The sequence below is a fragment of the Lathyrus oleraceus genome, chromosome 3 (genome assembly GCF_024323335.1).
Source record: "Lathyrus oleraceus cultivar Zhongwan6 chromosome 3, CAAS_Psat_ZW6_1.0, whole genome shotgun sequence".
NCBI classification, from domain to species: domain Eukaryota; kingdom Viridiplantae; phylum Streptophyta; class Magnoliopsida; order Fabales; family Fabaceae; genus Lathyrus; species Lathyrus oleraceus.
The window spans coordinates 477,525,020-477,552,191 of NC_066581.1; the positions used below are offsets into that span (position 1 = coordinate 477,525,020).

The 27,172-nt window shown below is 35.3% G+C and overlaps 1 protein-coding gene and 1 pseudogene across 19 annotated transcripts; one reads left to right on the top strand and one right to left on the bottom strand.

Annotated features, from left to right (window-relative positions):
* The first annotated feature begins 2,342 nt into the window (after nucleotides 1-2,342).
* Nucleotides 2,343-12,358, top strand: LOC127128256 (putative pentatricopeptide repeat-containing protein At1g16830). Of its 19 annotated transcripts, none has more exons than XM_051057487.1 (7): nucleotides 2,343-4,613; nucleotides 4,786-4,865; nucleotides 5,365-5,622; nucleotides 6,399-6,561; nucleotides 8,586-8,752; nucleotides 9,493-9,558; nucleotides 11,946-12,358. In XM_051057487.1, exon 1 carries the CDS (start codon nucleotides 2,558-2,560, stop codon nucleotides 4,517-4,519), a length of 1,962 nt encoding a protein of 653 aa, XP_050913444.1. In that variant the 5' UTR covers nucleotides 2,343-2,557; the 3' UTR covers nucleotides 4,520-4,613; nucleotides 4,786-4,865; nucleotides 5,365-5,622; nucleotides 6,399-6,561; nucleotides 8,586-8,752; nucleotides 9,493-9,558; nucleotides 11,946-12,358. The 19 variants fall into 19 exon arrangements, with proteins under 19 accessions (XP_050913444.1, XP_050913442.1, XP_050913438.1 ...); XM_051057485.1 differs by having other exon boundaries at nucleotides 6,399-6,459; nucleotides 7,717-8,752; XM_051057481.1 differs by having other exon boundaries at nucleotides 6,399-6,459.
* LOC127128258 (heat shock cognate 70 kDa protein-like) lies at nucleotides 10,175-12,187 on the bottom strand (annotated as a pseudogene).
* Nucleotides 12,359-27,172: the final 14,814 nt, after the last annotated feature.

Sequence of the window (27,172 nt, forward strand, 5' to 3'; positions counted from 1 at the left end):
TTTTAATAAAAAAAAGCCATCATATCAAATCCATTTTGAAATTTATCATGGGTTCACTAATCAAATATCACTTTATGTCTATTATTCATTTTAATAAAAAAAATGTCACCATATCAAATCCATTTTGAAATTTATTATGGGTTCACTAATCAAATATCACTTTATGTCTATTATTCATTTTAATTAAAAAAAATGCCACCATATCAAATTCATTTTGAAATTTATTATGGATTCACTAATCAAATATCACTTTATGTCTATTATTCATTTTAATAAAAAAAATGTCACCATATCAAATCCATTTTGAAATTTATTATGGGTTCACTAATCAATATATATATATATATATATATATATATATATATATATATATATATATATATATATATAAGTATCATTGTTTAATCTTATTTTTGAATAATATTTTAAAATTTTAAAAATTATTATTATAGTTTTTTATTTAAATTAGTATTAAATAGATAGTAACTTAAATTATTAGATTTAAAAGAACTCTTTAACTTATTTTAGCCTAACTTTTTTTAAAAAAGATTCACTAATTTAGATTTTTATCTTATTATATCACCTCTATATATTTATAGATATGTGTAAATATTATCGTCTGTCTTGTTCAAGTGTAATTGAATCTATAGTATAATATCTTTTTAAAATATAAATTTGAAAATATTTATATTTCTCTATCATTGTTAATAAACACATTAATAAATTTGGCATGTTTGTAATTTCACATTGTTTACTTTTTATTAATTAAAACACCTCGGTATTAATATTGTCAAAATTGTTCCAGGAATTATTTTATTTCATCAAATAGTATGAATTTTTCTTGTAATGGTAGAAAAATGAGAAAACTTAAATTTCAATGAGTCAAACTTCTAGACAATATATATATATATATATATATATATATATATATATATTTTAATTTACTGTGTTTTCATTTATTAAAGACCTAATTTAAAAAAAGAACAGGGCCTCTTAATTGTTTGGGCCGACCCTGATTACAGGTACAAGCACTCATATTCAAATGAACAATTTGAATCTTATATGGAAGTTGGAGGTGCCCGAGAGAATTCACAACTTTATATGGACGATTCACTAGAATGGTATCAAGACTAACAAATATCTTAGTCATCTCAAACTAAGATATCCATAATGCGATGAGTGTACTGAAGAGGATGAAATTATCCTGCATGTTTTGAGAGACTTCAGTCATGCTAAATCAATTTGGATACAACTTAATCATAACACACTGATCACACCCCTCATCGACTTATACATAAACATATCACACTTTATAGAGTCTCTCACCTTAAATGAGCAGGACTATTAAAATCATTGTAAAACACCATCATACAGGGTTTCTCGCCGCCGTGGGCAAGTCCTGACAATTATACATCGTTATACACCTATTAATGCCTCTGAATCTCCCTACCCTTATAGGAGTAACATGCACACCTGTAATTCTTTAACTAGTAGAGATGATGAGGACGAAGAGACAATGCTGTTGTAGTTAGAATTAATAAATTTAAATTAAGTTAAAGACTAAACAATGCATTAATATATATATATATATATATATATATATATATATATATATATATATATATATATATATATATATATATATATATATATATATATATATATATATATATATATATATATATATATATATATTTTAGTCACTTAATTTAAAATAATGTTCCACTTTAATCCTTTAATAAAAAAAATTAACATTTAGTACTTAGTTTCATTCTTGTTATCTTATTTGGTATATTCCATCAATCTATAAAAAAAAAGTTAAATTCTGATAACGTGGTATGAGAACAAAGTCATTGGTACAAATTTAAGACTCCATATGTAATTAAAAACTAAAACACTATTTAAATTATAGGGTTTCTAAAAACAAAATCTCCGCGGTTTAAATCGTGTATCAATTTTTAACTATATATATTAACTCAGATTTATACCGATTGACTCGTCGAAAGCGACTAAGTAAGGTAACATAAAAGAAGTTATGTGATTTACAAAACATTAAATTAAATTGAATTAAAAGATTTGGTGATTAATTATGATATATATATATATATATATATATATATATATATATATATATATATATATATATATATATATATATATATATATATATATATATATATATATATATATATATATATATATATATATATATATATATATATATATATAAAATTTTTATATATATAATTTTTTTTTAGTAAAAACATAAAATAATAATAAATAATAAAACCCCTGCTCTTTTACTTTTTTTTTTTTTACTCAAAACCCCTGCTCTTCCAAAAACAATAAACCCCAGAAATGAACTAATAAAACTAAGCAGCTCTGTCATCTTCCCCACTGTTCATAGCCGCAGTTGGCCGTCAAATGCAAAACCTTGCCGGAAAACACATCCGGACTTCTCACCGGCCGCCTTTAACAGTTAGAAACTCCTCCAACTTTTTCTTTTTCTATATATTCATTTATTTTTCTCAGTTTCCCCCTTTTCTATATCGCGCGCATGAACACCATTTTTTCAATAGCATTGCGGCCACAACACCGTTTCATCCCAATCCTCTTAAAGATGATAACAACACAAACAAACTCTCTCCAAATCCCTATCACCACCATCAAAACCAATTCAACCAACAACAACACTGTTTCAGAAATTTCAAAAATCAATAACCAGAGCGTGAAATCGAATTTCTCCGATTTAATCACCCTCGGAAGTTTCCTCCGGTCCTCGAAACAAGTTCGTCAGGACTCCCTTGTCTTCAATCGAATGGTCCCGGTGCTCCGCCGTCTCATTGAGCGTTACGAATCCCCCCAAACGATTCTCTCCGAGTTGGAGTCAATTGGTTGTATTAATCTCTCTAACACAAACAAAACCCCTAATCCTTTGTTACTCTTGTTGAGAATTTTCTCTCGTGCAGGTAATTACGCCATGGTTATTGAAACTTGTCAGCACATGGTAGAGTTTCATGGTTTTGCAATTTTTCGGAATACTTTTGCTTCGAATTTAGTTATGGAGTCGATGTTTAAAACTTCTCAACCCGAACGTGCTTTTTATATTATGGAGAATACAAAATTCCCTAATTTTCTCACTTTCAACATTGCACTTTTCCACCTTTCCAATTTAAATGATATTACCGGTGTTTCGTATGTTCTTAGACACATGTTGAGATTGAGTTATCGTCCTAATCATGCCACTTTTAGTGCGGTTCTGAATTCGTTTTGTAAAATGAATGCATTTCGGCAAGTTTATCAGATTTTGGGTCTAATGGTTGGTCTAGAGATTGACTTTTCTGTTAATGTTTGGACTGTACTCATTCATAGGTTCTGCAAATTGCGTAGGCTTGATGTTGCTTCCAACTTGTTGTACAAAATGATTCGAAATGGTTGTTCCCCTAACGTTGTCACGTATACCGCTTTAATTAAGGCATTTATGGAATCCAACATGGTGACTCATGCCTTACATTTGTTTAATGACATGGTTTCTGATGGCCTAGATCCCGATTTGGTTCTTTATAATGTGTTAATTGATTGTCTTTTGAAGTCCGGAATGCATGATGATGCAATTGAAGTTTTTCACCGGTTGTCGGAACAAAAAAACATGAGACCTGATTTGTATACCCTTACTTCATTGTTGTCTACAGTTTATCGGTCTGAACGGTTTGATCTCTTACCCAAAATAGTTCGAGCTTGCAGACATATAGGTGGTGATTTAGTATTCTGCAATGCTGTTTTAAACTCTTTTATTAAGTCTGGCCGTTCTTCTTGTGCTCTTGAATACTATGAACATATGATTGTTAAAGGTTTTAAGCCGGATAAGTATAGTATTGCTGGGCTACTAAGTGCACTTTGTGCTGAGAGAAGAATTGATGAAGCAGTTAATGTGTATCGAGGTAGTGCTATGATGTATCATGCGAATGATGCTCACATCCATACTGTGTTAACGAGTGGGCTTATAAATGCTGGTCAGTATCACTTGGCTGCCATTGTTTTTAGATCAGCAGCAGTCCAGAAATGTCCGCTTGACAGTGAAGCATATGCTGTTGGCATCCGTGCACATCTTAGAAGTGGATTAACTCTAGAGGCCAACACATTGTTTGACCAGATGAAGGACAATGGTATGGAACCTAATGTTCAGACATTTAATATGATTCTTTTCAGTTCATTTAAAGAAAAAAATCTTCAAAAGATTCAACTGTTGCTGAAAGAGATGATTGATTCAAGGATTGAGTTGGGTGATAGAAATTTCTCCAACTTGTGTAAATTTCAATGCAGTTGGAATCTGTTGGCTGAAATGAGAGATTTGGGTTTATTATCTGCCAAGGTGCTGCATGCCTTAAACTGTGGCAGGCATCCTGAAAGTGTAAAGGCAAATTATAAACACTGTGCTGAAGTTGATACAGAATGCAATCTAGTTCTGGATTCATCCAGTTCTGAAGATATGTCAGATGTAGCTGTGTCAGTTGGTTGAGCTGTTATTGTTACTACTGTGTTGTGGCCTGCATCTGATTGAATGGTTCATTCAATTCCTATATCATGAAATGCGGCATTCTATCCACAAACTGGTACTAGTTATCATGTGTTATATTCTTTATTTTTATTTTATTTTCTGCACGGAGAATAAATATTATTGTTTTCAAGTTAATAATAAATCTTATTGGAGTGCTCATGTCTTCTTGTATCCTGTGTCTCTACCCCTTATTGTTTGTCCTTGATTTGAGTCTGTTTTTTTGCAAGATTGCACGTATTGGTTTAGTGGTGACTGATTTCAAAGACATATTTGATTGGAATGCCAAAGATTTGAACATATCATCATGGTAACTATGATAATATGTATTTATTTATTTATATTTATAATTTATAGTTCTTTACGTTACTTTGTGTTAAGAATGTGTGGTTGAGCCTAATTCAACCCTACAAAACCGGTTGGTAGAATGAGGGCTGCCCCCACTTATAAACTCATGTTCAGGCCATATATTGTCCGATGTGGGACTCTTAACACACCCCCTCACGCCCAGGACTGCACATCTGGAGCGTGGAAATAAATGGTGGGTGACCCGATAGGGAAACCATAGTAGGTGGTCCACCGGATCTTAAACGAGGCTCTGATACCATGTTAAGAATGTGTGGTTGGGCCTAACTCAACCCTACAAAACCGGTTGGTAGAGTGAGGACTGCCCTCACTTATAAACTCATGTTCAGGCCATATATTGTCCAATGTGGGACTCTTAACACTTTGTTTTACAACAAGCCTCAAAATTTGAAGTTTGTTTCACGTCATGGATTAATGTTTCTATGTTTAATTTTGTTATTTAGGTTACTTTATGAGGAAAGAAGGTTCTTCTTATCCCATGAGTGTTTGCCCTGTTCTGATTAATTCAGTGAGGGAAGGTAATTTTCATCAATTTTCATGGTGAGCATTGAAATATTATTTTTTTAAACTTCACTTGCTTTGCTGATAGTTTTTTGTTTTTAATTAAACTCCGGCCGAGTTAAGCAGTGGTGAGCTTCAAACAACTTTATGCATTAAGCCGTGGTTACCAACAAAAGGGTCACTTTGGTGTTTCTTTTTTGGTAAATGCTATGTTGCTGATGTTTACAGCATGCATTTACAATTAGAGCTAATACTTGTTAATGCAATCATTAGTGATAATTTCCTTTGGATATATAAGCTGTTCTTATTTTGTTATGTTATGACTCATGCATAATATATTAATTTTGTTTCAAAGATGAAAAACACCTTTGTAATCAAAACAACTCACTCCATAATAATCAATACCTAAAGTTTAGGAGTAGCAATAACCTATCCGTGTTCTGTTCGTGCAGAATTCTATGAACACTTTGTTTCTAAAGAGATGTCATCTTCAAGATAAGAGTTAGAAATAGTTGAACTATATCCGGCCTTACTGACACATTTGAAGAGAAATATCAATCCCGTCATGTCACAACCCTAAGGCCGAAAATGTTATTAGGTTCACCGCCTTTGTCTTATTAGAATCTAATCCATTGTTAGAAAAGTACTAGATATCACAGGAATTGAGTTGACATTCAAATTTAGAACATAATAACTGAATGACTTGATTTTCAAATGAGACCAAAACCACTAAAGATGTTAGGTGTAGACTCATATCTGAATCAAACACTAACAGCACCTTAACATGTTGTCAGGCAGAAAATGGTATCACTTCCTATGCCAATTGGTATCCATATCTGGCTGAGCAAACCACATTAAACTATAAAGCTTTAGAGACTCCATAGCTGAAATGAATGCATGTAGCAGTAGCCACAGATTTTGATGCAGTGGTTTACTTTTTCTCATCTTCTGCTGTATTTCTTATGATGGATTTCAGATTGGATCACAATTAGAAGAATTTTAAAGCATTTGTTGGTTAAAAAAGTTATTATATTCAGGTAATTATCATAAAGCCAAAGGGGATAGGATCCTATGGAAAAACACCTAAATTCAAGTTGCAACTACTTGAGGACTGTAATCCATTGGATGGTTATCATTTTGTTAGTTTCTTATTCTATCTAGCTGGCATCAGTTGCATTTTCTTATTTTCAAATTTACAACCTTTCCTTTCAAATCCGGAAATGTCAACAAAATATCTGTACCATTATACCCTGTCTTCTATTAAAATTGCAATATTAATCTGTTTCATACTTAATACATATTTTCAAGAAATAGATATACATATCTTTCTAAAGAGAAAACATTGGCTTACGCTTCTGAATTGAAACAAATTTTTACGATGCTTCTATTTTTTGTGTGTAGAGAGATGACTTGTAGATTATGTAGTAAGAAGAGTAGATCAGATGGAGGATAGTCAAATATCTAAAAGCAGAGAAAGAGTGAAAAATCATAAGAGAAGCTGTGAAAACTGAAAAATATATTTCAAGTGTGATTAATGTACATACACTAATATCTTCATATAAACTATTCTAACTTAATGAGTCCGACTAATAGACTAAAGTCCGAATACATATTTCTATTGACAATAGTAAATAGAAATTATTTACAACACTCCCCCCATCAAGCAGGTGAATAAATAGTTATCATTCCCAGCTTGTAGATTGGACTAGGTAGTAATAAGGATCATACTTTAAGTTTAAATTGAATCTTGAATTATACACAGGGCTGTGTATAGAAATTTTTGGGACTTAGGCAAGACTGTCTTGTAGACTTAAAAATGTTGCTAAAAAACAATTCGATGTAGGGTTTGGGCTTTGAAAATTGACATGATGATTTTTTGATAATAATTAGAAACTGAGCTACGGTATAACTTATATTATAGAATATTAGGGTAATAAAATGACCATTTGTCCAGGTAGATCTACTCGTATATTCTGATATAAGACAATTAATACTAATGGATGGGAAATTTGAGGCCCAAAGTGCCTTAGTTGCCTAGGCCAGCCCTAGCCATGGCCATGATTGTACAATAGTTATTTTGCTAAAAAACAGATTATACAGTAATTCAAGGCTAATATATCATTGTTATCCATATTATTTGGGATGAAAATTTTGTAATTAGTTAATGTTAAATGTCTGTTAATATAAAACCCATTCCTGCTAGAAAAACTAGCTACTGAAAAGTAAATTTGCTCTGTTTCACATTCAATATTCCTCTTCTATAAGCTAACAGTTGGCCTTCGCATTTTTCATAGACCACACAAACCAGAAGCTTTAATTGAATATGTCCAAGGTCAAAGTTTTTGAACAAGTGACAGGAATATAGACACAGTATCTAGCAGAGTGATGGATCCCAGTTATGATAACATTATAAGAGAGTTTGTGAATGGCCTGCAACTCAAAAGCTGGCTATGGTTTTGCAATTCAGAACCTGAAATCATTCTTATGATGTGACAATTTTTCCAGTGTTGAGCATCTAAATGCACTGTGTTTTGTCAAAGTTCAAAGAAATATACTGCTCTTGCCCAATCTTAATTATCATATATATGATTAGAATTATTTTAGCATCAACCAGAACTTTGTTGTGGTGTGGTTTTATGTTGCTATACCTTCCTTCACTTGTAATTTGTAATTTTTTATAGATGGATTATTTTCTTTAGAATGGATTAGATGGAAGTGCAACTGACTTACAACAGATAACAATTTCTCCTAGTCACATCTATCTATTATGAGAAAGTTGGGTCCCTATTGCACACATGTTCGCTTCTCTGCCTCAAAATTTCCCGCTCTGTTGCCTATATAAAATTTATATTTTTCTCTGTAGTTTCTTATATGATTGTTTTATTATATTAGTTTATGTGTTTCTTATTCTTACTTTACAGCGATGCCTTTTATGTATCCTGTTAAAAATTTCAAATTTCGAACAAACATTTTTTCCTTCTGCATAACATTTCCGTTTTCCACTTTATCCTTTGTGAGACCACATACGCCACCTCATCATTTTGGTGCTGAAGAGATGCAGTGCTCTGTTTGTGGAAAAGAGATGCTGTGTTCCAATAGTGGGAAATATGAATTTTTAAATGTTTTGCTTCTCTCTCATCTTTGTTTTTCAATGTTGTTGCAGATACGCAGAGGACAAGGCTTTTAGTGGGGTGGTGAGCATTGTTGCAGAACATCATATTTGATGTGTAACCTTATCCTTGGGTTGGAGTTCAGAACTACATAGATTATTATTATTCTATCACCATGTTCGATTCATGTTGACCGCATATTCAAGATTCAGATTTGAAGGTACATAGAAACAACTCAGGAAATCTTTTACTTATATCCATACACCTGTGGCATATTTTTTGTATGTTTTATGGTAGATTTTTCCTCATTCGAATGTTGTAGGCATATAAAAGAAGTGGGAAAAATATGCTTCTCCTGTCCTTTTTACTGTGAATGAACTTATATAAGGGGGTTAAAACTAGTTCAAACTATATGACACTGTTGTTACAACAACAACAAAGCCTTATCCACTAAGTGAGGTTGGCTACATGGATCAAACTACGCATAATGTTCTAAAAGAAACGTATTTCTATCCAACCTCAGGTCAGGTTCTGTTTGGTAAAAAGTAAAAAATGTGAGATATCTCGTAAGTTAGCTGATAGTGGATAAACTAAGTAATTGAATAATTGAATTTGTAGGGTTTGGTAAAATTAGCGGCTGAGCTAATTGCAAAATATGAAATGACATAAAAAGATATTTTAAAATAATGATTTTTTTCCCAATTAAAGTAACAAGGATAAAATTGAGATAAAAATGTTAAACTACAAAATGTTTGAAATAGTTTATCAATAAACGCAATAAACTAGTAATTAAAAGCTGTAAGCTTATTAGAAAAAATTGCTTCCAAATAACTCTATTATGGCACAAAAATTTGCCTTGACTTAACAGAGCTTAATCAATAACTTGGCAGAACTATTTTGTTCTGTTTTTTTTGGTCTGTCCTCCATATTTCCTCTTCAAACCAATGTTTACTTTTTTAGAATGCAGGTTGCGACAGTTTCTGCAAGTTTCCTTGATTTCATGATTTCTCATGTTTTTTTACCGAGGTACGTTACTTTCAGACAATTTCTCTATTTTGCCAATAGTTCAATAAAGCATTTGTATGCATTTTGATGGAGTTTGTATGCCATTGTTGATAACTCTTTTTATGTTTTAATAATTATCATTTTGTTTGTAACCTGTTTTTGTCCTCTATTTTGGAGCACTGATTTTTTTTTCAAGCACTTTTTTTCCACCCATGATTGGTTAAAATCTCAAAAAATGTTATATCTTAAAACGAACAGAGTGTAGTGAAATGAAATAGAGATTTCACTATATTGTTTAAATGTTTTATGATGGAGCATAACAAATTTATCATTCTACCCAAATCGAAGGAGAAGAAAAGTGGTATCATGTGATGGAATGGAATAAATACTACTCCATCTAATGTGTCATACTAGTGTTGGACAAGTTGATTGAAAGTACATTTATTTTCTTCCTCATTGTTCTTAATTCCTATGACTACTTGAAGGGTGTACAACAGTACTAAGCCAAAGACAATAGTTCAATTTTATAAATAAAATTTAGAACACAAACCGTGCGAGATGTGGTTATCAGTTCTCACTCACTTTTGAGTGTTCGATCATTTTCAGACAAAAGTTGTTCCATTATCAAGGAGCTTACTTCTTGAATAGACTCAAATACTTCATTTAATTAGTTCTAAAGTTTCAAACTTCACTAGTGATCTTGTACAAAGCAGAATCAACCATGCCCTGAAATTCCTTTAGAAAATCCACAAAGACATGTGTTTCTTCGTCCTTGTTTCCATCCAGCAAATTTTGGCCTTTCACAACTGCAGTATAGATCTTCAATTTGTCAACAGGGGAAATCAAAGAACTAACATCATTATCAGCAATTACTTTCCTCACATGGCAAAGATAATCATTCAAATCATTTATTGCTTTAACTTTCTCCTCAAGTTTCTTCTCTTCAGCCTTAAAATTCTCAGCTTCTTGAATCATTCTCTCAGGTTTTTCAGTTGATAGGCTTTCTGTTTCATTCATTATTGTAATATCTTTCTTATTACCACTGGTTTCTTCCTCTGCAGCCAAGTTTAATATACCATCTGCATCTATTGCAAAGTATACTTGGATAGGAAGACCGCGTGGTGCAAGAGGAAGTGAGAGAGAAAACACACCAAGCAAGTTGTTCTCACTAGCTATTATTCTCTCACCCTCATAAACCTTAATTGAAACTCTACTTTGGTTATCTACATCTGTAAAATATGTTTTCTTCTTAGTGATAGGAATGGAAGTGTTCCTAGGAATCACGTCCTTTCTCTGACGTACCAAGAGACAAGGGTATGACATTCTCGCAACATTAAGTTTGGAACATACTTGACATTTAACATAGCAGCCTGGACAGCTGCACCATAAGCCACTGCTTCATCAGGGTTGATGCTCATACACAAATCCTTCCCATTAAAAAAGTCTTGCAATAGTTGTTGCAGTTTGGGGATTCGGGACGAGCCACCAATAAGGACCACATCATCTACACTACTTTTGTCCATTCCAGAATCCACAAAGCAGCTCTCAACAATCTCCATACACTTTTCAAAGAGGTCTATGTTGATCATCTCAAATTTTGCTCGAGTGATAGATGAAGATAACTCAATTCCCTGAAACAAAGCATTTACCTCAATAGTAGCAACAACAGCAAAAGAAAGAGTCCTTTTTGCCCTCTCGCAGCTAGTTCGTATCCTCCTCAAAGATCCTGGGTTTTCACTAATGTCTACTTTGTTCTTCCTTTGGATCTCCTCTACGAAGTGATTCATCATTCTGTTGTCAAAGTCCTCTCCTCCGAGGTGAGTGTCTCCAGCAACAGCCTTAACATGAAAGACATTATTCTTAAGTGTGAGGAGAGATACATCAAAAGTTCCAACACCGAAATCAAAGTTGAAAATGTTTCTATCTTCAACACAATTAGGTCTTTTTTGAAGGCCATGTGCAAGGGCAGCAGCAGTTGGTTCATTGATCATCTGCATTACATTCAAGCCTGCAATGGCACCAGCATCTATGGTGGCTTTTCGCTGAGAATCATTGAAATAGGCCGGAACTGTAATCACTGCATTTTTAATAGGTGTCTCCAAAAGTTTCTCTGCGATTTCCCACATTTTTGTGAGGATCATAGATGATATTTCCTCTGGAGAAAAGCTTTTTTCTTCACCCCTGTAATTAACAAGGATCACTGGGTTGTCATTAAAACCAGCAATGACCTTAAAGGGCCACAACAGTAAATCATTCTGAATAGTGATATCACTGTATTTCCTTCCAATTAACCTCTTCGCGTCTGCATAAACAAAATTTAGGTGATGTATAATTCGTTCTTTTCTATTCAAAGCATTATGGATAAGTATTATTAACCAGATTATTTAATGTACAAACCATTTATGCAGACACCAAAAGAAGAAAAATTACCAAAGATAGTGTTGGCTGGATTTGAAGCAGCTTGATTTTTAGCAGCATCACCAATCAACCTTTGATCACTAGAGAAAGCAACAAAAGAAGGCGTGATTCTGTTTCCTTGTTCATTGTGGATAATCTCAGTTCGGTTGTTTTGCCCCTGCCATACAGCAACACATGAATAAGTCATGCCAAGGTCGATTCCAATAGCAGGTCCCTCATATTTTTTGGCCATTCTGTTTCAAGTGAATGAATCTATTTTAGGGAATTTGGATAGATAGAATTTTTGAATATGTTTTTGGTTGGCTTTAATATACACCGTGAAATGTAAATTAGCTGAATGCGTCCACTTTTTAATCTTCTGTAATAAAAGTTGTATATGCATGTATATAGTTGGCTCCTTAAATTCCATAAAATCAATTAACACATCTTTCCTATACAAATCCATGACTTTTTATTATCCCCATCACTAAATAGGGTCTCTTTGTTTTCTTTTGTGAAGAATAAACTGAATGCTTTTGAGTGATTTGTTTGAAGTAAATGGAGAAAATTGATTAGTGAATTTACTGTATTTATTTTGTATAAGCACTACATTTCTCTTTCTAAATATAAGATCTCTTTGACTAAATTGCAGAATTAAAAAGTAGTATTAAATTTGTTAAAATTATTTTAGAAGTTTATCCTTCAAGAGTGAGAGTTAACATCGGGTTCTTAATTCTCGCGTTCCATTACTATTGTAATGACCAATTATGACGTCTGAAGGATTCTTATAGATCAAGACGTTCACAAGATATAATGTACACCAACTTCTCATCGGTAAGAAAGAAGTAAGAAAGGCAATAAAATTGCAATTCTTGGTAATTAATTGCAAGTCAATTAACAATTGTATAATTGTATAATAGGTCTCCTTACTTTGGCTACCAAGAGAAGGATGACAACAAGGGGAAATGACCTTTACTACTCGAGGGCAAGGAGAAACCAGAAGATTAGAAGTCCAAAGACAAGGGAAGGGGACTCCTACTCATTAAAGGGAAATCAAGAGGCATTGGAAGATGTATGAGCCAAGATAAAAACTGACTCTTCAATAGCAAGAAGTGAGGTCCAAACACCCCTGATTCAAGCCAAAAAAGCGGGTTCTATAGACTATCATTGTTTATTTAACATTGTTTTATGCATGGATGACTTTCTCCATCCAAATTTTGTCTTTTGTTTTCCATTTATTTTTATTCAAGAATTAACTTCTTTATTTATTAACTGTATGATGATCAAGTAAAGTTTCTAACACATCAAAAATCGTTCCTAAAAGGGAAATACTGTTAAGTTAAAGTAAAGCCCTTGTAAAGGAACCAAATAATCTGACTCCTTATGGTAGGAAAAAAAAAATGAAAGCCTCTTTTGATGGTATAAAGACCTCACTTCCCGGTTCCCTACTGAGGATACAAATGGTCATCCGTGAGCAATCCGCCCTGCATCCAAGGCCAAAACCTGAATTAGAGGGCAGCCAAAGCCATGAACATATCTATTTCAGAAACGCCTTTCACAACTAGAAACCAATTTTGGGAAGGACAAACAATTTTAACCAAAAAAACCCACCTCAAACAAAACAATAAAACACAAAGGATCTAGAAGACGAATTGTGCCTCAGTTACTCATAAAACACAAAATAATAAAAGCAAATTGGGATCATACTCGCAAAATTATAGGAGATTTTTTAAAACACTATATTATTAGGAAATCACATGAAAATATAAATATGCTTCCTGATTTCGAAGATATATATCCGAATGCATCCTAAACACACACAACTTAGACCAATTCTGAGTCACACTTAAGAAGTGTGACTTTTTCTTTGATTCGAAGATGTATTTTTGGAAACTGTCGGTAAATGCATATCCGTAGCATACTGAAACAAAAATAGAAATAGAAAACTACAAAATTGTATTTTGACAAAATAAAATTATCATTCATAACATAAAATCAACATTACATAGGTGATGTTAATAAAAAATCAGACATTGCATTTTAATATCCAGGTGGACGCTTCAACGTCTTCACAATATCTTCGATCGATCTTGAAATCATTGCTTCCACCTTGATCAAAATTTTAATTTCGAAACGGAAAAATGTATTCTACATAGCCCTTACATCTGTATCCGTCTTGAGTTCATAGTTGTTGAACTCAATCTTGCCTTTGTTGTTAATTGACAGTGAACGGTACTCGAGCCTCAGAATTTTCGATTATCTCCGTAAGGTAGGAGATTTTGCATTCCGTATTCCAGATCTGCAAAAGAGATGTACTCATTGATCTTAAATTTTTATCCGACTGTTGCGTTGGAAAAGGAGACATTTGCGACATATTAGATGATGTTCATTTGTGACATTTTTTGTTTGTATGAAATAAAAAACATGAGCCTATATTTATAGAAGTTATAGACAAACATGGACCTCAAAAATTCTATCTTGTATCAGTGGAGGTTTCAGAGATAAATCACCAGTACCACCCTATTGTCTTATTCTGTAGATGCATCTCTGGAACCTCTGTTGATCTAGATAGAAAATAGAACCTCTGTGTTTTGTTTGACAAACGAAAATTGTTGTGGTAAACATCAAAATGATTTAAAATATCTGAAATTGTATATATTACACTTCATTAATATTAATACACAATTATATATAATTAATTAATGGAGAAAAATTAAAACGAATCAAAAGATTTCGAAAAATTAACACTTGACGTGGGTTTGGCAAATCCTAGAGTGGTAGCCATATTTCGAGAACTTCATCCCCGACGTTGAGTCTGAGGGACATCATGAGGTTTCCGTGCCTACTGCAAAGTCCCTATTTGACGGAATATGTTAAAGCTTAGGTTATATCTGACCCATCTCCTCAAAGCCCAGTACTTGCCTGACCCAAAGCCCAGTTCCTGTCTGACCTACCTCCTCAAAGCCTAGTTCATGTCTGGCTACCTTCCCAAAGCCCAATTCCTGTCTTGCCCACCTTCTCAAAGCCCAGTTCCCGTCTGATCTACATTCTCAAAGTCCATCTCCTTTGTGATCCATCTTCTCAAAGCCCAGTTCCTGTCTGACCCGTCTTCTCAAAGCCCAATCCCCGTCTAGCCAATCCTTTAAAAGCCTGGTATTTGGCCCTTTATCTCCAAGTCCAATCCCTGCCTGTTCCATTATATCTATCCCCAACGTAGTTATATATCACTCCAAAGCCCATGTTTCACCTGTCAAACCATCTTCAAAATCTTACATGATATATTCTCCAATGGAAAATATTTTCACTTCTAACCAATACCTGCTTAACTTTTTAGTAGAGACAAAAACGAAAAATCAATCATATAATGCATACATAATATATTGAATATGTCATGCATTGACCAACATTTATTTTTCAACTACCCCATTTTCCCTCAAATATTACAACTAATCCCCAACAGCTGGCCCTATACAAAGGCCAATTCATCACTCCATATCCCCAATGAAGTTCACCAAAACCTATCTCCACATTACATTTCATTTGTTCCTGGTGGGCAATTTTTTTTGATATTTTGGTATTTAATCCTCTCCTACCTCGAATATCTGGAAGTCGTTGCTATCCATACATTCAGGTCCGAGATGATTAAATAGGGGCATCTATCATATCCCAATTTTTTTCTTATCCCTCACAATGTTCATCTAGTCCATAACCCTAATTCATATGCCTACATTCATACTCAATCATTTCACTTTCATTGGACTTGTATAAGACAAGAGGACATGCATCATGGATTCAAGGTATATGTAAGACCCCAATTTTTACCCTAAGATACCTCATGCTATCTCATCACTTACATTGACTTTGGGACCACACCTTGGCATCCTCCTCACCCCTAATTCATTGGGTTTGCATTGAGAGAGATCACCAAACACTTTTGACTGTATCATACTTTATTTTCTTTTATTCACTAACCAAAGTACCAAAAATATGTCTATGTATAACTTTGTTTCTTTTGTAGGCGTGTGTGTCCATTTATGCCCCCACCAAGCTCCTAACTAGGGTTTAAGACCCTCAATACAAGAGATCAATCAAACAAAGGTTCATAATGGTTCTAAGTATAATATATGGATCCCAATGATCTTTAATTGACATTTTGATCAAGAATTCATCAAGAGTTTGAAGCTTGTTTGTCAAGGAAGCCCTAATTCATCTAGGTATCTTGTGTGACTTCCTCAGCAAGTTTCTTCACCAATTGGTCAAATATATCAAACGATACTCCATTTAACATCATCATAATAATATATGATCCTCCATGAGCCCCAAAGATCAAAAGAACCCCAGGTTTACAAGTTGGTTCAAGGAGGTTGACAAGAAAAGTCAACTGGTCAAATCTAGGACTCCCTAGACCCTATCTCCTACAATTTTTGTCATACGAAAATTATTCCAAGAGAAAATTTACTCTTTATGACATTCTAAACAACTTTAATATTGTCATCAATATCTAATTTTGATTGGAAAGTCATTTTTTATGGTGAAAGATTATAGGTCATTTTGTTTGTGCCCTAGATGGAAGGTCAACTTCCTAGAACCGTAACTTGCTCAATTTTTATGATATGAAGGCTATTCAAGTTTCATGATCAATTTCAAGCTGTCTTCTACAACTTTTATTCTTTGAGAAATGTCAAATTCTACTTGCAAAAGCATATACCAAGAGGAAACATTATAGATCATTTTGAGCCATTACCATTGAACAAACATTTTTCCTCAACTTCTACAATCCATAACTCCCTCATGAAAGAATCAAACGGTGTCTAATTTGTGATCAAATTGAATAGAAATTAAATATCTACAACTTTGAAGAAGGAATTTTCATTTGAAGCTCATAGTAAAAGTTATTCAAGATGGAAAAAATGGTCATTTGACTTTTAACTTAGAGAATTTTCAACTATGTTTGATTTCTCCAACTTCCACCTCAAAATTCATCATGATCCAAGCTCCAAATTTAAAAAGTTTCAAAAGAAAATTTTTCCCCCTTCATGTTAGCTATCCAAAGAGTTCAAGATCATGGCATTTGGAGCATTTTGAGTGACATGCGCATGGGTGCAATGCATGGCTTCATTTGGTAAGTTCCATGATCAATTTCCATTTCACTAATGCATGAATTCATGCTATTGTTTCAGGTTGGTTTGTGCATAATTTCGGACCAATTCCAATCATTTGATGGGCCTATCACACGCCCATGCAACCATGCACACTAGAATTGCTATTTTTGGCATTTGAATGGAAGTGTGTGAAAATCAATTGGGAAGTCTATAAATGAAACTCATTCTGCTCAGAACCAGGGACCTCTTGCCCAAGCTTTGACCTGCAAACACTCCCACCCTCCATTGATAGAATTTCTTGAAGATTTCTCTTGAAATCGAGTTTTGATTCCCAATCTGTTTTTAAATTGAAACTCCAACAATTCAAAGCCCTTTTGCATCCAAATCATCTCCTGCAAGCTAGTAGAGGCAAGCCCAAGCAAATTGAGATCCAGATCGAGCTTTATCAATGCAAACAGAAGATGAATTTTGTGAAACTTTTCTTCTTCGATTCTCCCTCAATTCTCCATCATTTTACTTGGTTTTTGGTTGACTGAAGTCCTACCAATGTAGGCAACAAGATTGACTTGCTGTGAGGTCAAATCGAAGCAACCCAATTCATACTCCTCAATTTTAAATTCCACGTCTCTTTCAATATACTTGGAATTGGAGAATTTTGAGGTCAGATTTGGATTCATGACGATTTTCTCTTTAAAATAGAGTACTCACTTTTTATTTTCATGGAAGTTGGTGGTGGACCAGTCCGGTGAGGTCCACCGGAGAAGATGACCGGAGCTAGGGCTCCGGTGTTACGCTGGAACATCCCAGACCATCTAATCCTTATCTCACATTCTAATCTTGGCCATTGGTTCAGATGACTCATGTTACAAGCGCGTTGACTGAGGTGTACCATGGATGATACGCGCTTGGCCATCAGATCTGCCATCACAATTAATGAGGGAGGTCTGATGGCTCATGTTTTTTCCCATTTTATTTTAATTTCTGATTTTCTATTTAATCTATTTATTTTATTTAATTGATAAAAATTTCATTTTTAATCCAAAAAATATGTGACTTTCACCAAAAATCTTCAAAAATTTTTCTCTTCCATATTTTGAATTAAAATAATTTTTTGGATTAATTTTGATATTTTTTGTGAATTAATTGATTTTGGACTTGTTTTTAAATATTTAAAAATACTTATGACTTTCCAAAAATCATGAATTTTTTTGTCCAAGGTCCTTTGACCTTCCTTGTTTGACCTAGGATAAATCCCTTGGCCATTTATTTGGTGATTTGAAGGGATTTGAGGTTTTGTTAATTTTAAAATGCATTTTAATTCATTTTTAATTTGATTCTTAATTGTTTAAAAATTTTGTTGAGCCATTTGATTGACTTTGTGATGTTTGACTTTCTGTTTGGCATTGGTCATGGTTGATTTGAACTTCCGTTTGATCAATACTATTGGATTTAGGGGGTTGATGAAATGTACATTTCATCCCTCAAAATGAATAGATAATATTGATCAGATGAAATTCCTCCTATGACCAATTTGGGTTTCTATTTCCCCTCCTCTCTTCATCTTCATCCCTATTCTTCCCCAATTCCTCATTGATCAATGAATTCTCTTCAATTCAAATGTTAGTTGATTCATCAATGACCTTGTGTCAGATGAACCAACATGAGCTTGACTGAGATAGGTCCTTCCCATTTTATTTTTAGTGTGTGGTATGTTTTAGGAGTTTGGTTCTTTATACCAAGTCTTTAACATGCACTAACACCAATATCTTTATTTCCCGACCTCAGATAGTTGCGACTTCTACATAAGTCTAATTACAATTGCTTAACATAGAGCTAAATCTGTCCCAAAAAAGCATAACATTCTTGTAAGTGAGATTGTAAGTCTCTCATTCTTCATGGTATTGTGTGAAAACTTGACATTTTTTCCATTCATGAGAGCTAGTGGCATACTTGTTGATTTATCCAAGTTGGAGCCCTTCTCATGGATGATGTCTTGGTTCATGTATTCATACTTGTGAATGGATGGTTGAGTATTCTCCAAGGGATGACTTAAATAAATTAAACTCTTCACTAACATTTGACTAACTCTTTATTAATATTGCTTTACTTTCAAGTCATTTACTTAATGCAATTTAAACTTCAGTATCTTTATCATTCATTGCCATTTACATTTCATGCAACTTGTTTATGTTTCAGTTCTTTTCACTTTGCTCACTTGAGCCATATCTTGTGAGTGTATATATTTGTGCACTTGTGATTTTGTTCTATTTGTGGTCTTAGGACCTTAAAATACCCAATAACAACAGAAAACCTTAACAGATATCTTGGTGGACTGTTGGACTTGATATGAACTTTTGGACTTAGAATAGACAACCTCCCTTTGCTTTAAGGACTTGGCCAATGCCACTATCTGAGACTGAGCTATCCTTGATTGTGCCTTTCATATGGTGCAAACCTTAAGTGTAATTGGTTCATCTGTTATGTGGTCTCTATGTTTAAGCTGTTATTTTGACTTTGTGATTGATGTCTGATGATTGTTTCTGAGATTTTGCCAAGGAATATTTCATATGATACATTAGAAAACATTGAAGACTGCTAGCTATTGGAGTGCTTGCTTGGATGTTATGGATATCTTTATTTGATGCCTTGGTCTTTATATGATTTGCTTTAATGTTTTCTTATGCTTATTGCTTGCTCAAAAGTCCAAAGGAAATGGTTTTCTATCTGACATTTTTGTCTTGTGGATTGCATCCCATTGGTCAGATCTTTTCAACTCTTAACTTTTAATTTTTGTCTAGGATAATCTCTTTATCTCCTACCACTTCTTTAATTTCAAAATCTCTCCCTCTTTTCAAAACCTTACTTGTTTGTGATTTTCAACTTAGACATGTTTTAATGAGTAGAAGCTTTGGCCTTATTCCAATGAATGTTCAAACTTTTTCTTAAATTAAACTTGTAAATGAATTTAACCATATTGACCCCAATTTCAAAAGACAAAAAAAGGAACTAACAACCTCATTCAAACCTTTTGGCCTTTTTGTGCCTTTTTTGTTAAAATCAATTCACCAACTTCTTTGAAATTTTTACCACGAACTACATGGTTTTGATTCCTCATTTTTATGTTGGTACGTAGGCATAAGACCGAAGTTCTTGTCAAATACAAAAATATAATTATTGAATTCTTCTCTCATCCCATAACTCTATATTTTTATCAAACATCATTTTGATCAAAATACTTGCACATAAAAAAGGGCTCCCTAGGAGTACCTAGGACACTTTGGGTGCTAATAACTTCCCTCTGTATAACCAACCCCCTTACCTGTAATCTCTGACATTTTATTAGTTTTGATTTGAAAACTTCTTATCTTTGGGTTTTGTTCGTACTTTTCCCTTTTCCTTTGGAAACAATAAAAGTGAAATTCTAGTTATCAGACTTGGGATGTCACACGGGTTGTTATGACATCCAATTCTGCACAGACAGGGATTATGCAGAACTTAACAGTAAGTGCAGTAAATAACACAAGTAATTGTTTACCCAGTTCAGTCCAACATGACCTACATCTGGGGGCTACCAAGCCAGGGAGGAAATCCACTATTAGTAGTATCAATTCAAAGCTAAACTCACCCGTTTACAACTTATCACTTAATCACTACCCAATGCAATTTCAATCTTAACCTAAGATCAGAGTTCCTACTCACTCCCCCTCAATCACCTCAGTGATTACTATCTTTAAACAATATTAAAGACAAGTTGAAGTCACACTTCAAACAACTCTTGATTGTGCTTCACAGCTTTAATCAAGATACACAGCACTCACGCTTAAAAGCTTTGAGTGACACAACACTTACAACTCAATGAACACCCTATGCCACAGCAATCATCTACTTGATAATGGCTTGGCTTACAAGATACGTCTAATACAAGACTCACAAAAATACAGCAGTGAAGTATGATGGACACACAAAATCTTCACGCCTCAAAATCCCTGAAACTGAATGAAGGAACGCCTTCCTTTTATATTGCAGTATCCTCGGCTTTTGCACCTGTATTCTCCTGAATTTAAGGTCACGCGAGTTCCCATAAATTCAACATTTAGGTTACTAACAAATAGGCTATTTGTTAGGTTCATTGAATGTAGCTTGGTTGTTGATTTCCTGGATTTTCTCTCAGTTGTTGAATCCCTGAAGAATAGCCTGAGAAAAAGCTGAAACAGAAAACTGAACAACCTACAATATAGCATATGCTGTCAGGCATGAATGTCACGACATTCAGCTTGACATCAAGGTCCATATGCTGAGTCTGTTTTTCCAGAAAACAGACTGTACAATTTTGCTGACCTGTACATGATCAAAATGACCATACTACAGTAACAACTTACATTAATAAATGTCAAAGTGTCCAACTTAACATTTACACATTTGGCCTTAATTTAGTTATGTTATTCTCTTGAAGAACAAACTAAGTGACATGCTGAAGTATAGCAGAACACCACTCTGTCTAATGTTCAGTAGCTGTTGTCAATGATGAATGTCATAACATCCAGTTTGACATTCAGTCAGTAGGCCTTATGCCAGGTCTGGTCTTTCCTTGATAACCAGACTGGAAATAAATACTAAGTTCTAACAGAACACCAGCTGTTCTATTTCTTAGTATCTGTTGACAGGTATGAATGTCACAGCATCCAGTTTGACATTCAATAAATCCTGTGTTAGCTAGTCCTGCAGTAACTACAATATAGTCACACATACATGTCATGACATCAGTCAAGACATTAGTACCCATCTAGTGTTTTACCATATAATGCAGCCAATTAAACACCTACAAACTCCCCCTTTGGCAAAATTTTGGCTAAAACACTTTGATCCCCATAACAGAGTTCATAGCAGAGGAATTACACACCTAGCAGGAATTAATACTAGCTAATACACTCAGAGTGGCAGCACACTCACACACATACAGAAGTTAAATAAAAACTTCACACACAATCGCTGCAGGGGAGGAATCTGTCGTCATGAGAGTCTGTTGTAGAGACACCCAGTCTGTTGTAGAGACACCCACTCTGTTTGTCAGGGGTTACTCCCCCTTTTTGTCAAAAATGTTGCCAAAGCCAACAACATAACCATAAAATAACGACAGAGTTACAGACTTGGTTTTACTTCACAGTTTCAACCAAGTTACCATCCACTTGATCTTGCTTCACAACTTTGATCAAGTAACCACCCACTTTTGCTTTACAGTAGGTACCACCATATCAGATGCCATGATGTTGTTTCTGACATCCAGAACCACTCCTGCATGAACAACATCCTTGAACTCCTGCAGGTACATTGGCCTTCTCACATTAGGGTGTCTCCTTACCCTCTTGTATCCACCCTTGTTGCAAGTGGCATAGCTATGATCTGTTGGCCAATCATAGCCTAGTACAAATTGTTTAATAGGCAGAGATATTAAACAATTTATCCCAACCATCAGTGGTTGCTATAAGGTCTCAGAGAGACATATTCCCAGTTTGCTCCTTAAATTTTCAAACTGAGTAGCATCCAGAGCCTTTGTAAATATGTCAGCCAGTTGAAGATCCGTGGCTACATGTTCCAAAGTGATCACCTTGTCTTCCACCAGATCTCTGATGAAGTGGTGCCTAATGTCAATATGTTTGGTCCTGCTGTGTTGGATGGGATTCTTGGAGATATTGATGGCACTGAGATTATCACAGAACAATGTCATGACATTTTGAGTGACATTGTACTCAGTGAGCATCTTTTTCATCCAAACCAGTTGGGAACAACTGCTTCTAGCTGCTATGTATTCAGCCTCTGCAGTGGACAGAGAAACACAATTCTGCTTCTTGCTGAACCAAGATATGAGGTTGTCTCCTAAGAAGAAGCATCCACCTGATGTGCTTTTTCTGTCATCAGCACTCCCAGCCCAGTCTGCATCACAATACCCAAATAGGACAGGCTCAGACCCATGTGAATACAGCATCCCATAGTCACAGGTCCCATTGATGTACTTGAGAATCCGTTTGACTTGATTCAAGTGGCTCACCTTAGGCTCTGCTTGATATCTGGCACACACTCTAACTGCATAAGAAATGTCAGGTCTACTTGCAGTTAGGTACAGCAGACTACCTATCATGCTTCTATACAGGCATTGATCAACACTAGGCCCTCCATCATCTTTGGTCAACTTCAGATGAGTGGGAGCAGGAGTCCTCTTGTGCCTAGCATTATCCGTACCAAACTTCTTAACTATGTTCTTGGCATACTTGCTTTGCGAGAGAAACATAGAGTCCTCCATTTGGTTTACTTGCATTCCAAGGAAATAGGTCAGTTCTCCCACTAGACTCATTTCAAACTCAGACTGCATCTGGTGAACAAATTTTTGAACCATTTGTTCTGACATTCCACCAAAGACTATATCATCAACATAGATTTGAGCTATCATGATTTTGCCTTCTTCATCCTTCACAAACAGGGTTTTATCTATGCCACCCTTTCTGTATCCATTTGAGGTCAGAAATTCGGTTAACCTTTCATACCATGCTCTAGGTGCTTGTTTTAACCCATACAAGGCTTTCCTCAACTTGTATACATGCTCAGGTGTAACACCTCAAAATTTGCCCTCCTCTCTTGGGACTAGCTTAACATATTGCATATCATTTTTAGGTCATTAGGCATTGCATATTGCATATCATGTGGTTACATTGTGCAAGTCATCCTCTTAAGTCTTGATCAGGAGATGAAGAGGTCATGTGCAAGCTAGGGTACGACTACCCCCTTTCATCATCAGACACAGATGCTACCTAGTGTACGGTACATTTCTGAAGTGTAGTCTAGCGTACGACTACCCCCTTTCATCATCAGACACAGCCTAACGAACGGCTCATCCTGCAACTCCAATACGGTCTAGCATAAGACCCATTTGGATCTTCAACTCAGATACAATCTAGCATACGATCCGGTCTGATCTTCTATCCCCAGTGAAATCACCCGCTTAATGGAGGTTTCGTTCTGCAACTCAGAGACGATCTAGCGTACGATCCATTCTGATTTTTCATCCTCAGCAAAGTCATCCGCCCAATGAACAACTCACTCTAGTATTCAGATGCGATCTAGCGTATGACCCATTCTGATCCCTTATCCCCAGCAGCGTATAACACACTCTGACTCCCCAACGAAGTCGACAGCATAATGGATAACTCACTATACGGGCTAGCGTATGACCCGGTACGACATCCATGTCTTCAGATATCGTCTAATGTACGACGCACTCTGAAGCTCTCATCATTAAATTCCCTGGATGGCATCTTTAAGCCTATCTCCATCAAGACTAGCTCCTGATTGACAAGCGCAAATTTTTTGGGCATTCTAGTGTTCAATAATCTTCCACCTCCAAACCACGAATGGCATACATGCCATCCTAACTCTCTCGGTTCAAGAATATTGAACAGGGGCAGCTGTCATACCCCAAAATTTGCCCATTAATCTTGCAAAACATTTCTCGAAGCACTCCGACTTGTTCTGCAAGACACTGACCTTAAAGGAACAAAAGCCCAGCTCACAAATGGCCCAATTCAGAAAATGGCCCAAACTAGCCTGCTCGCTAGGCGAGTAATTCCTTCGCCTAGCGAACACTTCGTTATGACACTCGCCCCAGCGAAGCATCAGATCCAGTAAAAGCCCAAACTAGCTTGCTCGCTAGACGAGCAACTCCTTCGCCTAGCGAAGCTTGCGAATATCAGAATTTCTGGGCTTCATTCTGAGCCCATTAGGTCACAATAAGAGCATTATAAATAGCCAAGCTTCAGTAACAAAAAGGAGAACGAAAAACCGGGACGGAGACGGCCGGAAACCCTGGCATAGCAACCCCGGAGAGTAGCCCAGAGAAGTCGGAGTGAAGAAACCCTGACGGCCGCTCATCCGCACCGAAGTTACCGCCGCCCAACTCAACCCGATACCAAAAGTGACTTGCCAATTCAGCATTACCACTCCATTGCAAACAGGTTTGTGTATCATTATTGTTTTATGCTTCCAATTTGTAAATCTCTAAATACATAATGCGTCATGATTGAATTTTTGGATATGTAATTAGACTTTGCATGTGAATTCCAGTACGCCTGAATATCCTGAGTGTTTGACCATATTATTTCTGTAATTGAATGCAATAAGGCATGCAGCATGCTGAGATCATACTGTTCTGAAATTCAAAACCCGCAGCCGCTCGCTAGCATATCGCTAAGCGAGCATTCGCTAGGACCTCGCTAGGCGAGGCAGAGGCGAACGGGACAGCCGTTGATATTTGTTATGTCTTATGCGTAACCTGATCTATTCTATGTTAATTATGCACTGTTTTGCCTGACATTCATGCTGCTGTGTTTTCTTTTGCGGTGTAATCCTCGATTGCACCCTGATTGGTATTCTAACCCGTTTGCTGAATTTTGTAAAGGTTCACATATCCCAGGAAAAGAGTGCTGTTTAGGCCTTCCACTTTATTTGTGGGATACCCTTATGAAGATCCACCCTAAATTACTTAATTAATTTTAATGTATTAATTTTGATGTATTAATTTTAATGTATTGATTTTAATGTGGAGATTCATCCTAATCACCTAATTGACTTTAAAATATGACCTTTAAACATGTGATTTGGACCTCTCTTTGCTGCCCTACGGTATTACGGTATAACGGTCATGTCCCGCGAATGTGGGGATATACTTAGCCCAGACCCTTCGATTAAATCATCATAAAATAAATCATAGTCCCTCGAATGTTGCCTTCGAATATATGATTTTGTCCCTCGATGACCCTTCGGTGTAGCCCACGGTTAAATGATGATCGTCCCTTCGAATGCTAAGGTATCCTTACAAATGTTGCCTTCAATGACCAATCGATGACCAATCGACGACCCTTCGATGACCCTTCTACATCCAAAGGATAAAATTACTTACTTCTCAATAGTAAGGACAGTTTTACCCTCATAAGGATAGGAAATGCCCGAAAAGACCTCGGATAGGTATAACTCTTAATTGCTTATTCACAATTTAAAACTACTTTTCACACCTTACACTTTTCAAAACCTCTATTAGAAAATCACCACTTGGCATACATTCGCACTAGAAGCATTGCCGAGTTATATTTTTCTAAACTATTTTCAAAACTAAACGAGATAACCACTTTGTATACATTCATTCAAGAATCATTACAAAGTTAAATTCTCCTTTTCAAAACATTTCCTACACATTTCTCAACCACTTTTTCAAACTAGAAAAACATAAATGATTGAGCAATTAAGAGCCCATGGATAACCATGGATATAAAGGGTGCTAACACCTTCCCTTTGTATAATGTACCTCCCGAACCTAAGAATCTAAATTAAGGTCTTTCCTGTTCTTTTCCACCTTTCCTTATTGGATAAAAGAAAATTCGGTGGCGACTCTTGCTAACCGCGACATTGCGATTAAAAAACACAAAAAAAGTCAGTTCACCGTATGACAACAGTGATTTGAGGATCATTTGCGCAGAAGAAAATTTCAGGGTTCAAGAAAAGCATAAAAGAGAAGAGAGAATAATAATCCCGAGCGGATGAGTGGTGTTCAGGCCATAGTTATCCCTGTGTTACCATTTATTTTGGTATCCAGGTCGACATTTTTCGGTGATCAGGCCGACTTTCTCCGTACCAGACGGGATTTCTTTTTCAAGATTGTTTCTTCGCCGATGCTGACGGGCGTTGTTAATTATTTTCCCATCAGAGTGCAAATTGTTCGTCTGTTCTTGGTATTCAATCACTCTTCATCCTGATCATCTGAAAGCCGAGGCTGTTCATATGGACAGGTTCACAGTGGATTGAATAGGGGCAGCTGTAACACCTCAAAATTTGCCCTCCTCTCTTGGGACTAGCTTAACATATTGCATATCATTTTTAGGTCATTAGGCATTGCATATTGCATATCATGTGGTTACATTGTGCAAGTCATCCTCTTAAGTCTTGATCAGGAGATGAAGAGGTCATGTGCAAGCTAGGGTTTCATTAGACTGGTCATTAATCATCTGAGAATGTGGAGGTCCAAACTAGGGTTTTGTGGTTCTCAAAGGAGATTGGTCTTCATCTTGATTGAAATGATTCATCATCATCATCAT

Excerpts from the sequence above, each read along its gene's own strand:
- LOC127128256 (XM_051057480.1), top strand. The coding sequence starts at position 2,558 with ATGAACACCATTTTTTCAATAGCATTGCGGCCACAACACCGTTTCATC.